The 17,858-nt window shown below is 41.2% G+C and overlaps 1 protein-coding gene across 1 annotated transcript; it reads left to right on the plus strand.

The window, feature by feature from the left end:
* Positions 1-8,154: 8,154 nt before the first annotated feature.
* Positions 8,155-16,887, plus strand: btg1 (B-cell translocation gene 1, anti-proliferative). The gene is made up of 2 exons (XM_031758625.2): positions 8,155-8,651; positions 12,296-16,887. Exons 1-2 carry the CDS (start codon positions 8,507-8,509, stop codon positions 12,697-12,699), a joined length of 549 nt encoding a protein of 182 aa, XP_031614485.1. The 5' UTR covers positions 8,155-8,506; the 3' UTR covers positions 12,700-16,887.
* Positions 16,888-17,858: the final 971 nt, after the last annotated feature.

Here is a 17,858-nt window from a genome sequence, read left to right on the forward strand (position 1 = left end):
ATGTGCAGAAATTGCTGTAGCATGAAAGTGTGTGAGTGGGTTGAGTAGACCATTCAGTGGCCATCTTGCAAGCTGGAATTGACTGGTCTCGTCAGGCCCCTCACGCAGTTAAATGTCACTGCTATAAATACACACAGGGAAGCATGCACCCGGATACATAGACAGCTATTTGTGTTTTATATTATTTAACTTAAGGGGAGACGTACATATGACTCCTTTCTTCTCTAACTTGATCGTCCCAAAAACAAAGAGTCATAGAGCATGAAGAGCTTCATGTATGAGTGGAAAGAGAAAAAGGCTTAATATGGATATAGCTATAATTTAATCCTCCCAATTCAAATCGGAGCATTTTATCTTGCCAAGCTTACTGCATGAATAACTCAGGACATTCTGAGCAGCAAGTGTGCGTCAGAATAATAGATACTGTAAAAAGACTGTATAGTTAGAACCAGAGAACCCCAAATAAATTAAGTGAACACAGATAAACTTAAGCCAATTCAGGGGGAAAAACTATTATACAGGAAAGCAGAGAGGAGAAAAAAGGATTCCTCAGGCATTGAGTGTGCACGTTGCTTCATTTTTGTGAAGTACTCAAGGCCAAGCCAGTCCACAGATCAACACTCCAGTGGTGAACGAGGCTGGAAGAGCTTCCTGCTTGGATTAACATCAGCACAGAGAGAGAGCAGCAGCAGCAGAGAGAGAGCGAACATCATGGAAACTTTGTGGTTTTCTTCACATGACTCTCTTCCTGGTGACCGAAGATGGAAATGGGAAGGGCGGTGAAATGCTCCAACTTGTTTTGTAGTCACACCCATATACTCACAGTGACATCACTCATGTTTGGAACCTATGTTTGCATTTACTAAGGCATGTTATGTTCTTGCATTTATATTGCACATGCCGTTCTGTGTTGGTGTGTGTTTTTTATGCTTACCTTGGTAATAACTGTGGTGATAAGTGTGTCCCCTGAGTGCTTTTTTGTGTTCTTTGTCCTCCTCATTTCCCCCAAAAAGTCAAGAAAAAGCTGTTTCAGTGATTTAATAATACTAAAATATTCTTAATTAATTCACTTACTAATTATTTTAACTGATTTTAGCATAAGTAAATTATTTCTTATCTCATTTTACACTTAAATAACATAAATAACATTTTGGAAGCTTTGAAAAGCTAAGAGTGGGATCCCAGTCTTACAAAAAATCTGTTCATTTTTCATTTAAAATCTATCAACTTATCAACCTTTTTATTGTTTACAATTCAGTCATCCTGAACATGAAAAAAAATCCTGGAGAGCCTTTTGTGGAAGAAAGTTTATTCAGCTGCTCTTTTGTGTTGCTACACCTTTCTCAAAGGTGTTTTACAGGATTCCAGAGATGCAGCGTACATGACCAGGTCGTAGTTTTCCCTTTTTTTTTTCCTTTACAAACACTTGTGTGATTTCTACAGCATGCTTTGGATCATTATCATACCCTACAGCCTTGTGCTCACAAGTAAAAATTATAGGATAATGCCAAATGCTAACACTGTGTAACAGTTCAAGTGGAGAGATGTCACAGAGTCCTGACGCAGCGAAATTTGAACTGGATGCCACAACATCTACTTAAAGTTTATTAAAATTAGCTGATTCGATAATGCCACTTAACCACTTATAAACATCTATCATGTTGTAATGCTAAAAACCTGTATGAGCTTGAATAAGAATAAAAATAACTTGAATCATTTACAGCATATAATCTTAACCTCCTGTGTATTTTATGTGCAGAGATTTGAAATGTGTACGCTTGGTATGTCAACACCAATCACATCTGCCAGCTGGGTTCAGTTTTAGGATCGATTTAATGCTGTCATTCTGCATTGGATGTTTTACCTTAGCTGCATAATGCTATAGTGATGTGCTTGGGACCTCAAAAACAGCCTCTTAATTCAATGCCAGCGGGGGAGTCTTTTCTATCTAACGAAAGCAGTAGTTTACAAAGTAGTAATTTACGAGCTAGTACTACTACGAATGTTAAAGAGTAGAGAATAAAATAATAACTCTGTGCAAGTTTTAAATAGTGAGAAATAGCAACAGAAAAGTCCAAATAATAAAGCGAACATATCTTTTATAAACGGTTCAGGTTTCAGTTTTTAGTGCAGTGAAGACAAACATGCTAAGTGGTTCAGGTAATGAGAAATCCCATTTTATGGTACAAATGGGTACGCTTGCTGACACTGAAACTGCTCTAAAATGATAAGCTGGATCCTGCCCAAAGAGAGATAACTATCAGTGAATGCTAAGGGGGATGTTTTTCAGATATGTAGATGTGTGTGCTGGGAACGTCAGGGGCATTGTATTGTCTTGAATCATGATGAATAGAGCCTATGTTGGTTTAACTTTTCTTTAACCCGCAGATGTTGGTGTCTCTTGCTGGTCTCTTTACCCTCATGGAAGACCGAACATGTTCATAAACGCCGGGCTGTATTCACTGCTGTAAACGAAGAACGTGTTTGCCCACTCCAGAAAGCAGCCAAGAGCTCTCTCTTCAAATCCCAACCTGACATTCTTTCCTCTACTGTAGTTCACGTGTGGTTTCAAGATAAAAGCCTCCATTCATTACCCTAGCTGAGAACCTAACGACAGGATACCCCACCCTTGTCTGGCAACAAGCAGGGCCATATTTTACCCGGTACTGGTGGCCCACACATGAAAAACAGCCAGTAGTACAAAATGATTTCTGCTGTTTCTGTTTCTTTTTAGGTGTGCTGTGTAATCAAAAGGAGCAGGAAAGGTTTGGGGATTTCCAGGTTTAATTATTCTTCCCTAGCTTGCTCTGTTATTGCCATTACTTTCTTTCTCTTTCAACTTTTATCTCCCTGTTGAGGTGACAAAATTCAGCCACACACCCCCACGCTCTCTGTCAGTAATGAGGCACTTTGCCTGTCTACAGATGTTTTTGTGGTGCAGATGTGGACTTTTGCGCTTGCCTGCAAATCTCTTGTTTATGTCACTGTTACTACTACATTCCCAGGGGCAGCTTCTCCCTCGACCAGTGGGGATACAAACCCTTCTTCAGTGGCTACTGAAGTGTGGGATTTGTGAGCGAGAATTAAGTGACCTGGACAGCACTGCAGTTAAAGTCACAGGCTATACAAAATATGTATTTTGAGAGTCAAATTAATTGCCTTGAGGTGGCTGTGAAAAGGTTGTTCTTTGTTCTCCCTGAGCATTGTTCCTGCTTTTGGATGAATGCGGATTTCAGTGGTACCATTTAGAAAGAAATTACAAAAAAACAACCACAGAATTTTGTAGAAGTAGTTTAAGAAGTCCATAACTCACATAAAATGTGATATTAAACTTTCATATATAGTTTTCTTTCCTTGTTCAGGACATTAGTTAGTAGTATCCACTTTATCATTGTCACTAAACAAATAACAGTTCTCTAGTTTTTTTTAGCTTTCTGTTTTAGACTTATGAATATTACTGCATAGCAGTGGCTAAATAATTTTTTCAGTTGTTTTCCTTCAGCCTTTGTAAAACAAATTATTATTATTTTTTAAAACAGCACCTTTTGGATGAAACTTCTTTAAAGTCACCTGTATTGCTCGTGGGTTCATTGGCTTTGAAACTAAATCTCAACTCAATGGACACTTTGATTAGGAATGCATTGCTAGTACACAGTTGGACTTCAAAACCACCTTTATTGTTCATGACATAGGTTCAACAAGGTGCTGGCAACATTTTTAGAGATTCTGGTCGATTTTGACATAATATTTTCACCGAGTTGCTGCTCTTTTGTTGGATAAACAACCAACAATCTTCCATTCCACCACATCCCAAAGGTGCTTCATGGACTGAGATCTGGTGACTGTGGAGGCCATTTAAGTGCAGTGAACTCACTATCGCCAAAACAGTTCAAGATGATTTGAGCCATGAATGTTATCTCGTCATAAAAGGATGGACATAGTCAGCAACAGTACTCAGGTAGGCTGTGACATTAAAACAGTGGCCAGTTGACTCTAAAGCTTCTTTTCCACTAGTATTGACGGCTTGGCTCAGTTCAACTCTACTTGATTTCAGTTGTTTTCCATTACAATTGAGTACCACCTAATGTGCACGGGGTCGTTATAGCAACGCGTCTGAAAATCTGTGACGTCATTTGTATGTGACACAAACAGAACACAACAAAGGAGGACGCTGAGGCGATGGTATACCTGCTGTTCGGTCTATTTCTTTTTATCAGACTCAGGGGCCACGGTATTGGTTTTATGTAGCCATTTCCCTCATTTCAAGAATCCTATTTTTGATTTTTGTGAAGGAGTCGCTCTAATGACTCATCGAATGGCGCCATTGATTGGCCAATTGTTGGCAAACAGCCTGCTGACTTCACATTTTTGGAACGACTCAGCTTGAAGTGTGCTGTAAGGCCGGATGGAGTCATGTTTTCATATTGTTCAGACCAAATTCTGACCCTACTAACTGAGTGGCAGAAATTAAGACTCATGAGACTAGGCAACTATTTTCCAGTCTTCTATTGTCCAATTTTGGTAAGCCTGTGCTAACTGAATTCAGTTTCCCATTCTTAGCTGACAGGAGTGGCACCCAGTGTAGTCTAATGCTGCTGTAGCCCATCTGTTTCAAGGTTTAAAGTGTTGTACATTTAGAGATGCTTGTCTACACACTTTGGCTATAACAACTGGTTATTTCAGTTTCTGTTGCCTTGCTATCAGCTCAGTACAGCTAGAGAACTACTTCTCCCAGGATATTTTGTGTGTTTCAGACCATTCTCGGTAAAACCTAAAGATGGTTTTGTGGGAAATCCCAATAGTTTCTGAAATTTTAGAGCACCGTCTCTGGGACCAACAACCATGCTACAGTCAAAGTCACTTAAATCACCTTTCTTCCAAATTATGATGCTCAGTTTGAACTTCAGCAGGTAAACTTTACAATGTTTATATGCTTAAATGCAATGAGTTTCACTGAATTTGTGTCAACGAGCAGGTGTACGCAACAAAGTTGCCAGTGAGTTTTTCTCTACAGTATATTTTTAAATGTTGACCAACTTGTGGGACTAATTCTATCCCTGATCCCTAATACTTTGACGTTATTTTGTCCATATATAGGTGGCATAAAACTCCACCTCAGTGTCACCTCAGTGACATGTAAAGAGTGCAGGAGTATGAAAGTAACATAAATAGTCTGTTGCTTACTTGAGAGAAAAAATAAATATAGGCATTGCGGGAAATGAAATTCTAACCCTAAGTGTAATAAATAGCTTACAGGTGTAAAACAGTGGTTTGTATCTGTTTATATCTCTAAATCAGAAATAGCCAGGTCTTCTGTAGCGTTCTGAAACTCTCCACTTTTTCACAAGATAGCAAGTTAGTGTGTGGGTGAAACGCTACTGACAAGTGCTATGTGGTAAGAGAAGGGGGTTTACTCATGTATGAATTTGTATGTGACTTTCAGGATTCCCCTGCGCTCTGTGGCCTTTAGATAAAATGACCAGGAACTGAGACAGTTTTGGGACATTTGTTATTATGTGGTCAGTCAGTGGGGAGACTTTTAAGTTTAAATGTCAAATATCGCCACTGTTACACAGAATTTCAAAAAAAAAAAAAAAAAAATCAAAGGAAAAGTTCATGAGAAAGGGTTAAAATGTATAATTTCACATACATATATTAACCTAAATTAACATAACATAAAATTAACTGCAGAATTTTCATCATTCTCGACAAGAATGTAACTGTACTTTTGAGTCTGGTGAAAATATATTTATTATATAATATATGCAGCAATGGTGTGAATGTAGTCAGATTTAAGGTAAATGTGATTAAGTGTACTATCAGAATCAGAATACTTTAATAATCCCTAAGGAAATTATGTAATCAACATATTTATGTATCAAGATTGTTGAGTAGCCCAATAATTGACAGCAGCTTCATGGAACCCTTCAACTCTCTAGATAGATAGATAGATAGATAGATAGATAGATAGATAGATAGATAGATAGATAGATAGATAGATAGATAGATGCTCTCAGATATTTGTATTTTTCAGGGTATTGCATTCATGTCAGAAATGCCAGCCTCATGACAACACCAACTGGCAGCTTGATAAAAGGTATCTAGCTAGTTTCACACTTGAACTCATTAACAGTATTAACAGAGAATTACTTTACCCACAATGCATTCTCATTACTGAAAGTACTCCATTTGGTTTAGGTTGGAGTTCTGCCTGGGTAGAGCCTGCAGGAAACAGGACACATCCACTGGCTCGGTTCACTGGACTTTTGTCTGTGCTGATCTCACGTGTACTCTATTGGACATCAGGCAGACTCTGTACTAGAAAGCTGGCAGGACAAGACCGTTTAATGCCTGATCTGTTGCCACCTGCATCAGATAATGTCAGAATTAGGGCTGCAGTGTGTGTGTCACAACAACTTTACACTGATGTGTGTGCTCTAGGCAAACGTGCATAGACACACGTCTACATTTTGTGTGCCTTTGGGTCACTTGTTGAACCAGTCAGCAAAGCTTGGTCTGTCTGATTGCATCATGATTGGGAAGCTCAGCGGGTCATCGGGAGCGAGTTTGAGACAAACAAACAATAACACCCTGTACTTTTCCACTGATTTTAATAAGCAGGTAAAGGAGTGGTCTTTGAAAAGAGATTTAGAGCAATCTTGCCTCCTGTGTGTTTGTCACACAAGATTTGAATTTTCAGTTGATTGAGGCTTCCTGTTTCTTGTGTGTACAAACACTCTTAGGCCTGCTCAGCCACACGCACTGGTGTATTGTTGTGATATAGTGGGGAATGTAAACAGTTCTCTCTTATACACACACCTGCCTATTCTGTCTACGTTTATTTGACGTAAACAGAAGGACACAACCCTTAAATAGTAGTTCTGACATTTACTTTCTGTAGTACAAAGCTTCACAACAAAGCAGAGATTGTTTTTAAATGCACATTCCTTTTAAAATAGTCATATTTTATGTTGAAGTCAATTCTTGACCCTTATTTTTTTGTTACAGTGATAGAATGACTATGTATTCTAGATGCGGGCATATGTTAAAAGAGAAAATCGGAAACTTCAAATATGTTTTTGGCTTCTGGGGACGAATGTGGTTAATTTCATATAACCTCTAGTATTAATTAGTCTTTCTGGGATGCATAAAGTGGAAAAATAAAGTCTGTTGGACTGTTTTAGAAGAAAAAATAGTTAATAAATTTGCAGTTGTTTTCAGTGCCGGGAACAAAGCTGTCATTTTTGTAAGTTAGTTTGAAAATGCTGTCATTTTTTTTAACCAACTAGAATTTTCTTTCAATTTAAAATTAGCTGACTGTATTTTTAACTTTTTTATGTGTGATTGTTTCTATGGGTGCATTTACTAAACAGGAACCAGCAGAGGGCTGGGATGAAAGAGTTAACTGAGACTCGGGGGGTTGACATGAAAGAAACGTACACAGCTCAGCTGCTGGGCATGTTAAGCTCCTCTAGGCCACTGTGACGACCTGTTGGAACAGATATGCGCATGGTGAATGGGATACTGCAACAAAGAAACCATCGCACTCACGTGTAAAAAGTGACTGTAAATTCAAGACCGCTCATTTAACAATAAAAGTCGTCAAAAGCGGACTTTTCCCCCAGTTGGTTTTGTGTTAGACAAAACCAACTGGGGGTTTTTAGAACACGTTTATTTTGAATAGTACAGAGAAACTGAATCCCAGATTGTGGTGTACTGTTTATTTCTTCTTTATGCTATATGTGTGCGTAAAGAAGAAACAACAGAAGCGGGCATAAAAAGGAAATAAAGCAAAGAATAAAAACAACAAAAATGGTTCGTCAACACGAAATGTGGCCGCGCGGACTTGCAGTAATTTCAAACATCTATTAGTTCTGTTTTAAATTCTGACATAAATATATGAGCTCACGTCCTCGAGCAGGATTGTGTGAGTTTGGATTGTTTTTCGTCGTTTGTGCTTTTGTTTCCCTTTTTTTGTCCCTCCCCCCCAACTTCCCGAATTTCCAACAGGGACTGAACGCAACACGGTTTTACGCCGTGTACCTCTATTTTCAGAACGGTGACGTGAAGGCTCATACACTCCTCCTATATGTGGCTCGTCAGGCCGTGGCAGGCCCTGGGATTGGTGAGATGCAGTTGCTGTAGCAGCTTGTGACGGAGCTGTGAGGAGGAGGGAGGGAGCCATATAAAGGCGCACTCACAGGCTCCGGGACCTTCACTCTGGAGGAGGAAAGCGATTGCGTGGGTTGGTTAACGTTTCACCAAGGGACCTCCAACCCCCTGTATTTACCAACAACAGGCGTCTATTTCCCAACACTGTACCGTCCTAGCACACGGACTCTCTAGTGAGAAATCCCCTCTACCTCGACTAATAAATGCCAAGAGAAACAACCCAAGCGCCCAGAGATAAGGATCGCTGCTCCGAATTTGACAGAAAGACTACACAGTCGGACAAACAGAGGGAAAAACAACAAAAGCGCACGCATCGTCGCCGTTGCCTTTCTCAATGCATACCCTTTGTGCCCGGGGAACGATGAAACCAGAGATCAACGCCGCCGTCGGATTTCTGTCGAGATTTCTGAGGGTAAAAGGACACGTAAACGATCGACAGGTCCAAACGTTCAGCCAAAGCTTACAGGACATTTTGGCAGGTAAGGAAACACGCAAAAAAAAAAATCCACTTCCGTTCACAAAATCCCCTTTAGACTTCTAATATATCATCCCACACATCGACTTTGGGGTTTGTTTCACGGATCGGTGGTTAACTTTGAGTTCTAATAGATTTGAGAATGATTCAGAAGAAGCCTTTCTTTGTTCTCCTAAGTATCACTTTCAGCGCTACCATAGCGCACCGCTAATTGCGCACATCGGAGAGAGGAAAACGCACTGGATGATCCAAGGCGATTTGTCGCCAGTTTTCGTCGACGCAAATGAATATTTCGAAGTAAAAATAATGTTAAAAATACGATTTGGTTAAAGTTTAATGTGTATGCTGTTTTTAGCTTGAAGGGTGGGGGTGGGGAGAGAGAGAGAGGGACGCTCGACTGGCTTGAACAAGGAAGTGCGCCTCTGAGTCGCCCGATAGAGCGCACAGAGAATAGAGCAAAAACATCCCCCAGTGAGACGACACAGGCTGCTCGATTACGTAATGCTAAGAACGAAATGGGTTAATAATGAAAGACTGCCAGTGTTAAGACCACACTTTATTAGCTGTTTGGCACTGCGCACACGACCTTTTGATATTTAGCACCCTTAATTTGCATTTGTTTATCTGCTTTGTGTTACATTTGGAAGGTTGTTGATTTGCTCCACAACATATGTCACTCTTTTTGGTATTACCATGCGGTTAAAAGATGAGGTCATATTTTACCACGTCTCACATTTATTTCATTAGGGTTCCCACAGTCCACTTAATATGTATATGTAAAGAATGGAGAGTAGACGGGGAGAAAACAGTGCTTTTACTTTTCAGGAAATGAAGCCTTAGTTGTACACCCAGGCTTAGTTTGACTTTTACTGAGTTTTATAGCAGATGTTGCAGAACAGTACAGCTCAGGGATTGTCTCATTTTTTGCTGTAAACGCATTCCTCTCTCGGGGCTCTTAAAGCTCCTATACATCTGTCTAATTCCATCCACATGCAACAGCAGATGACCTACATTTTCCTATATAAGAGTCTCTCACAAAAAATAGCTAAACCACTAAATGGTTGCAGGATCCTGTCCATATGGAGCAAGTTAGGCTATTTATTTCTATTTAGAATAGATTGCAAAGATTTCCATCTTTGAATCACGACCAAAAAGTCACCATTTGGACCTGCTGATATCTGAAAATGGTTCCAGGGGGTTTTATTTATCAATTACACAGTTGGAGGGATGAACAGTGCGGTACAGTGTGTGGGTAGAGCAAATTATGAGTTAAGCATTTGCACAAAATGCCAGTGAGCAGTCAGTTGAGGGGGGTTGGCGTATGTAAACAGACAAAAGTTGGAGTCTGCTGTGAGGCCTGTGTGGGGGGAGGGGATATGTTTTGGTGGGCGCCTAGAGGCAGACGTTGAAGACGGAAAGGCAAAATGGAGGGGAAATCTACTGGAACAGCCTATATTTAGTGATCACAAACATCAATTAGAACAAACAGTGTAAATTATAAGCTTTGTATTGCTGCAAATGCAACACTGATTGGCTTTATTTTCTAAAAGAAAAATAAATTGGCTCCACCGTGTCCAGTTTTGTTTTTTGTTTTCTTGAATGAGGAAAATATGTGAAAACGAGAGTGTGTGGTAGTACCCTGTGGGCCTCGCTGCTGCTAAAATAGGGCAGCCGGAGCTCTTTTGTGCTTTGAATCCTCACAGTTACTGTTGTGTCTGCATGCTGAAAAGCAGAGTTCCTCGCTCCTCCTGTTTGTGCTGAGCAAAGGGAAGTGAGGAAATGAGTCCCAAAGGCCCGATTGCAACCACAGAGATTGTGTAATTGTAGAAGGCAAGGTTCTTGGTTTGTCTAAAAAGTAACAGACAAGGTTCTCAAATGGAAACTACCCAACGGTCCAAAATGGAATCATGTTCAAGGTCAGCTACAATGAGTAAACAACCCTCTTTGGTTAAACTCTTTAGGTTAAGCGCACACTCGTCTGCTTACTTTTCCATTCCCCCCCTCTCTCTCTCTCCACCTCCTCCTCCCATGTGCCCTCGTTTTTAAGAATAGGCCATGCTGAGCTGATCATTTCCCAGCTGCTCTGGGGTAGGTAGCTGCCTTTGTGGCTCCGTCTGAGGCTGAAAGCTCATCAAGCCTCTTGTGCTCTTTCACGAGTGCCAGCCCCTCTTATTAGCTCGGCAGTATACAGACCCCTGTGATAAGGCACAGGAGGAGGGTGGGGAGGAAGGGAGGGGTTGTTATTATCCTGGTGGGTGCATACAGGTGGCCTCCGGGCCCCAGACTGAATGCTGACCCACTTCCTTTAGCCTGTTTTTCATTGGCTACAATGAAGTTACCATCAATGGGAATTCAATATGGATGAGCCTTGTCAGGGTAAATGGTGGGTAGGTGTGTATCTTAAAGTGAGAGGTTTGTAAATAAAAGGCTTGGAACAAAAGGGATTTGAAAGTGTCCTGCTATCGTAGGAGAAAGATGACAGGCTTTTTTATGAGCTAAAAGTGAAGTTACGAGAAAAATATGGGCCACGTTTAACATTTACACAAACTCAAGTCAAACACTTAACTGTCTGATTGGCTACTCATCATGTTGCGCAGTAATATGACCCATACTGAGAGTAGCGTCACTGTGAATCACTAGTTTCAGCGCACAAACTTCCACATAGACGGACGGATTAAAAAAAAAAAAAAAGGGAACCCTTTCCCTTTAAGAGGCGGGGCTGCCCCAGATGGCTGGCTGGGACACTTTTGGTGTTTTTGTTCAGCCAGTCATGGGAGACTTTGACAGTGAGGAAGGCCAGGGGAGGGATTGTGCAATTCAGTGGCAGCCTTTTTTGTCACGTAGGCCTGTTTATGGCTGGTTATGAGGCCTGTAACAGGTGATGGTGTTTTTCCTTTCTTTTTGCTGGAGCGTTCAATAACTCTGTATTTCTGTGCATCTAGGTACACTTTGTGAATTGGATGCGCTCTAGGCTAAATGTGACATTTGTAGGAACACCTACACAAACATTCTGTAGTTCCCTGAGAATAAAATGCATTTATCAACTGTATTAAATAATTTTTATTTCTGTGCAGAAAAAGATTTGTCTAAACCAGTAACAGGTTTCAGTAAATGCTTTTTTGCGTAATAATGTATTTGACTTACTTTGACAGCACCAATTGCATCTCATTTATAAACATTTAAGTTGCCTCCTGGCTTAAACGCATAGCACAAGTTTAAGATATACTATTCTTAATTAAGTGTCTCTGTTCTCGTTTACAATACGGAGATCCAACAAAAAGTGCTGAACAAAATGTTTTGTTTGATATTAGGTTTGATCAATACTTGGAGAATATCATTTATCATCAAATTGCTTTGTTGTTTTCATTTTATGATGCCCTTTTTTACAGTCTTATTAAATCATCTGGGCTTATCTGATACAAAGTACAGTCTGTCTGCTTTCTCTTTAACCTTTGGTAACCTCCAGTTTACTGCAGATCTCTGGCTCCTGTATTATCTTACATTACTACGCCTTTATTTTTTTCCTTCTTTGCTTATGTCATGATCTTGCCCTCTTGACGTGTTAGTACAAGGTTCTGGTTTTTGTTTTTTTTGTTTTTTCCAGAGCTAAACATTTTCTCCACCTTGTCTCTCTTTGTTTCCCTGCAGAGCAATATAAGCACCACTGGTTTCCAGACAGGCCCTGCAAGGGCTCAGGTTACCGCTGCATTCGCATCAACCACAAGATGGACCCCCTGGTGTGGCAGGCAGGCCAGCGCATCGGTCTGACCATCCAGCAACTCTACCTGCTGCTGCCCAGTGAGCTCACGCTCTGGGTGGACCCCTTCGAGGTTTCCTACCGCATTGGCGAAGATGGATCCATCTGTGTCCTGTATGAGTCGCAGCCTGGCCCGGGAGGAATGCCAGCGACAGCCACCACCAGCTCCCCCTCAGGAAACAGCGGGGCAGTGAACCCTATGGTGGACAGTCACATCAGCTGCAAGGAGGAACTGATGGTGCTGGGAAGAACCAGTCCCTCCAAAGGCTACAATATGATGACTGTGTCCAGTTAAAGCGGCACATAGTCACCCAGGCCTACTTTTGTTCAGGGTCACGCCATGGCTGGTCATTTGGCTAGACCAGGGTGAGCCTTTTTAAAGCTAAGAATATGAAATGAAATAGTGAAAGAAGGAAAAAAAAAAAAAAAGAAAAAACAAAAACAAACAAAAAAGAAAACAGAGGATGTGGCCTATCGTCCAGGTGATGGAAACCTTGTAGGTTTGCTATTTTCTACCCTCTCTCCCCATTATCATCTGTTCTGTTGTGTCATTGGATGAGCTGGGCACTCCATTTTTTAGGAGAGGCTTTGTGGAAATGGAACTGTTGGGGCAGCTAAACTAACAAACCAACCGACCAGGAACACCCATGGAAACTGGCTCCGCCTACCCCTGCACTCTCAACTGTAAGATCGGCTCTGTGTCCGAGGGGGCTATCAGCATTGACTTTGCACTTATTTGTGGTTACTATGGGTACATGTTCAACACACCACTGCAGAAACAGCAGTCCAAATTACATGGATACTTTTTTTCTTCATTAAGAACTACCCCCGAATCAGAAAATTCAAAACTTTTTTTCCCCAGTTTGCTGTTTTTCATTTATTTTGCTTCCTGGGTGGGGAGGAAATTGAGGTTGAGACTGTGCCCAGTGAAATCCAAGCTCAAGGTAAAGAAACTCCCAATGAGAGCATCTCTATTTTCTATAAAAACCCTTTTTTGGACCACAGGGAATATATTTTCTTTATCTTTTAGCCATTGGATAAAAAAAAAACAACAAAAAAAAAAAAGGGGCTTACGGTCTTAACTTCTCTTCCTCCCCCTTCTACTCGCAGCAGCAAGTTTAAAGAAAGCATTCATCCCAACCTTCTCCCCGGCCTTTATGTAAGTGCAAGTGGAATGTGTTGTGACACCTGTTACCTATGGATACCAGCGTGTCCCGTTACACCGTCGCCCTCCTGTCACCCATGTTGGTGTAGCTTTCTGAGGGAAGGAAAGGCGATCCGTTTACCTTCCTCTTCCCTCTGGGTAATGAATGTTGTTGAAATTCACAATCAAGTCCCTGTGTTGTTTAATTTAGCCCCCTTTTTCCTTCACCATTTCTCCTGCATTACCAAAACTCAATGTGTAGCATGGGGGTGGGGGGGGGGTCTTTTTAGCCAAATTTTGGTCTTGTGGCCCAGTTAGAATTAACATTGAATGCACTTTGACGTGAGATTGTGTGGGATGTGCACCTTTTGGAGAAAATCGCCTGCATTCCATCCATTCAAATGTCATCTTTTGTCACCGTTCTTACTGCCCTGCCCATTTTTAGCCGTTTGATGATACTGTAGCTCCCAATGTCGCCATGGACTGATGTCTGGTCACGTGGGGAGTGTGCAACAATGGATTTCAAAACCTTTTAACACTGTATTTGTGAACATTTCAGAGCTGTTTTTTTTTTTTTTTTTTTTATATAAGTGGAGAGTATTCTGGGTGGTATGTTAAAAACATTCTGTTATCCATTCATATGGCACTGTTGATTCTGGCACGATGCAAAGCTACCCCCACCCTCCCTCCCTGCACACCACCTCTGACATGCACAGATGGTGATTTATGTTGCTGATTTTAAAAAAAGAAGAAAAAAAAAAGAATTGCCTGAAAGGTCTGACCTAAGTGATGACTGTGTGACACTTTGGCCAAAGGGAGGTCTGGAGCATCAAGTGTTCAGAGATTAATTTTAACTTGAATTGGGGGGGGAAAAGTAAAAAAAAAAAAAAAAAAAGAAAAAAAAAAGAAAAAATCAGGCCTTGTCAGACTTCTATTTCCATTAATTGTTTCAAAGGTCTTGTAAAAGAGAGAGAGAGATACTTTTTTTTTTTTTTTTTTTTTTTTTGGAGGGGGGATTGGAGGTGCACTGCCTTATGGAGACCTCATTGTCAAGTATTTTGAGCCATTTGTGATGTTAACTAATGCCAGGCTTACGAGAGCCAACCTGGTGCATTGTGCTGCCCGGACCCTCGCCGGAGGTGTCCCCTTTCCAGCCTGGCAGCTTCAACTGCCCCCAACCGTCCTGGTGTCAGGGTTAGAGTGCCTCAAGTACCACATATCACCCCCTTAAGCTCAGACCTCCTGTTTAGCCAAGAGCAGGCCAGCATGCTGCTAGCTGACCCCCTGTGGATGCAGGTAGACTTAATGTGACACATATCATCATCCATCACCGTAGGGAGCTGGGTAAGGAAGGCAGGCGTGGGGAGCTGGTGTGAGAGAGGCGGGGGCCAGGGCCGGACTCCTTTGTCCAGGGCAGCTAAAATCCCTCCAGCCCCCTCCCTCTCAGACATGTTCAACATCCCCCAGCCTGACCAGAACCCTTCGAACCTCCCTCAGCAGTGATGGATAACCAGCACACGCGCTTGGCGTGCTCAAGCTGCACTTAAGGGGGTGGGCTAGTGGGAGACAAGGAAACATGGATCGAAGATGAAGAATTGAGGGTACTAAGGCCATTGTTTTTTTGTTTTCATCTCACTGGATCGCGCTGCACTTAATTACTGAGTTTGCGTAGCAACTTTGTTTACATGCATATGAAAGGATGTTGTGGCTGTCTGGTGTACCCCCACTTCACTCCCGGTTCTGGGGTTGAATGGGTAACAGGATGATGGAACAGATGCTAGAACGGCTACGGGTGTTGCTCAGGCCTTAGCCACTGGCCAAATCTGTCACGGCAGGCTGGTTCGCCGCTCATCACCAGACCTATGGGTGTTTAAGCTCCCCTAAGCTTGAGAGGATCATGGGTAATATAGCTATAGCCTTTGACGCACTGCAACCCCCCCCTAACCCCCCTGCACCCTGTTCTCTGCTGATACTCCCTTCAGCAATCTGTGAAAAGCAGTTATTCCATGTTGGGCAGATGGAGGAGAGCTTGTTGGGCTGAGAGCCCAGCGCTTTGGTTTCCATGGTGGACACCAGTTTTAAAATCATGCTGCTCCATTAAAGCTTTTTAATGTCACGTGAGATGTTTTGAGATTGGTCTATATTTCAGACGAGAGATGATCATCTCGTCTCACTGCTTTTGATGTATTTTATGGTCGCACTGCTAGATTTTCCTCATCTTTCCACTCATATCCATTTTGCCCTCTTCATCCTCTTTTTTTTAAGAGGAGTTTTAGTCTGGTGATCTAACCCAGTTTTAACAGAATTGAATTCTTCTGGGTCTTCGAAAAATTAAAATAGAAAAAAACCCAAATTCCCCTTGGACACCTTTTCGACTTTGCTACTACCACCTGAAATGGTTTAAAGTCCTCAGTAATGTTAACTATTTAAATGGCATCCATTCAGCTTGTGCGCACTTAGATTACAAAAATTGTTGTGAGAGTGCTTTGAGTAGTCAGAGGTAAAATAGCACATAAATGCACTAAATGTTGAAGTTGTGTGACATTTTTTGAGACGCGAGGAGTCTCTCCTGGAATGTATTGCCAAACTCAGGCCTCGGACATTCAATAAATACTCTTATGGAAACGTTGTGCATGTTAAGATATGAAACGGGAAGGGAACAGCAGTTTCGTTGTTGTTGTTGTCGATACTGTCATCGATTAGTTGAATTATTGCCACTTTCACATTTGAGGTGTTTTACATATTGTAGAATGTATTGTAACTGTACAACAAATGGTAGAGTACATAACATTACACATGGGAAGTGCCAATAATTTCTATGCTGAGGTGTTTTGTTTCCTTTTTGTTTTTCAGACGTATTCCTTTTTTGTATTTCATCTTTTAACATGGATAATGCTTTTTCGTAAGTGAAGCCATTTGTGATGGGAGTGTTGGCAAGGACCAAAGTTGTTCTGGTAAAATTATTAGTTTCCATGATCTGTGACTGTAGATGTATCCTTTGGGTTTTTTTTTTTTCTTTGTTTTGTTTTGTTTTTCTTTTTTCTTTTTTTCTCGTTCATTCTTTTCTGTTTTTTCCCTTTTTTTTCTATTTACGTATAAAACAAGAAAATAAACAAAAAAATCCGAGCTTACCCAAGAAGAAAAGCTGTATCTTGTGATTTAATGTCAGTACATCTTTATCGTGTTCAGTTTATTTTTCCTTGGGTATGTTGTGATGAACTGCTGTAAATTTGTACAGTTCATGTAAATTGATTGTGCGGAAGTTGTACAGATTTCTATATTTTGGAAGAAAAGTTTTTTTTTCTCTGTAATAAAAGATTTCCTATCTTGGCATCATAATTCCCTTTGAATTGTGTCATCATTTACTTCTGTACTCACTGATGGCTTTACATTTCAAAATGGAGACGGGGGCGATGAAGACATATTAATACAGACGTTAATCAATAAAATAAAAGCTTCTACGAGACTGAATGAAGCAGGAGCAATACAAACTAAGCTCTGATGCCGTGGCTTCGCTCAAGCCAGATTGGTAGTTGACCTACAATGCTTTAAAAGACTGAGCCATCTGTGCCAAGAGGACTGGAGAGAAGAGATCAAGTCAGCAATTCTCTTGCCTCACTAACGGTTCTGTCTCGGGACAGTGAGCTGCACTTTGTATAAAGACATTTCAGCTCACTGATTTTAAAAACATGAAAAGCCACAATTCAGCTTTAATCAATTGGGCTCATTTGGTGCCACAGTTTAATGTTTTAACTGTTGTGCAACATATAAACATGGAAAATTGAGAAAAGCTGGGTGGCTTTGAGTAATGTTGCAGTGCTTCGTTAGGAGCATGACTAAGGCCTGTTTCCTGTGCTGATCAATTAATGTTCATGCACATATTTTTCAGGCATTTGGAATAAAACCCATCATTCCATTTTCCGCCTAAAAGGAACTGCCTGTGCTTCCACCTCGGAAATGACAAGATGCAACAGATGTTACCGTTAGGGATCACTGGGAAAAACGGCAAACTGACACTGCACCAATATTCACAATACTACTGCACCCAAAACAGCTGACTCTGCGAAACCCTGAGTTTAGATTAAGACTGCAATCCTTTTCAACGCTGAATCCCCCAGGTTGCTTAGCAGCAGGCGGAGAAAGAAAAACATGTGGCTTATTTTGACACAAAGGAGGGAACTAGAAGAGCGGGTTTAGCAAGAGGCGAGGACACAAGAGAGGAAAGGTGACTGGGCTTGTGTTACTTCTAGCACAAGGCCTCAACAGCCGGAGAGCCGGGAGTGATATTCGAAATCATTGGGCAATGTTAA

The sequence above is a fragment of the Oreochromis aureus genome, linkage group 17, assembly GCF_013358895.1.
Source record: "Oreochromis aureus strain Israel breed Guangdong linkage group 17, ZZ_aureus, whole genome shotgun sequence".
In the NCBI taxonomy this organism is placed as follows: Eukaryota; Metazoa; Chordata; class Actinopteri; order Cichliformes; family Cichlidae; genus Oreochromis; species Oreochromis aureus.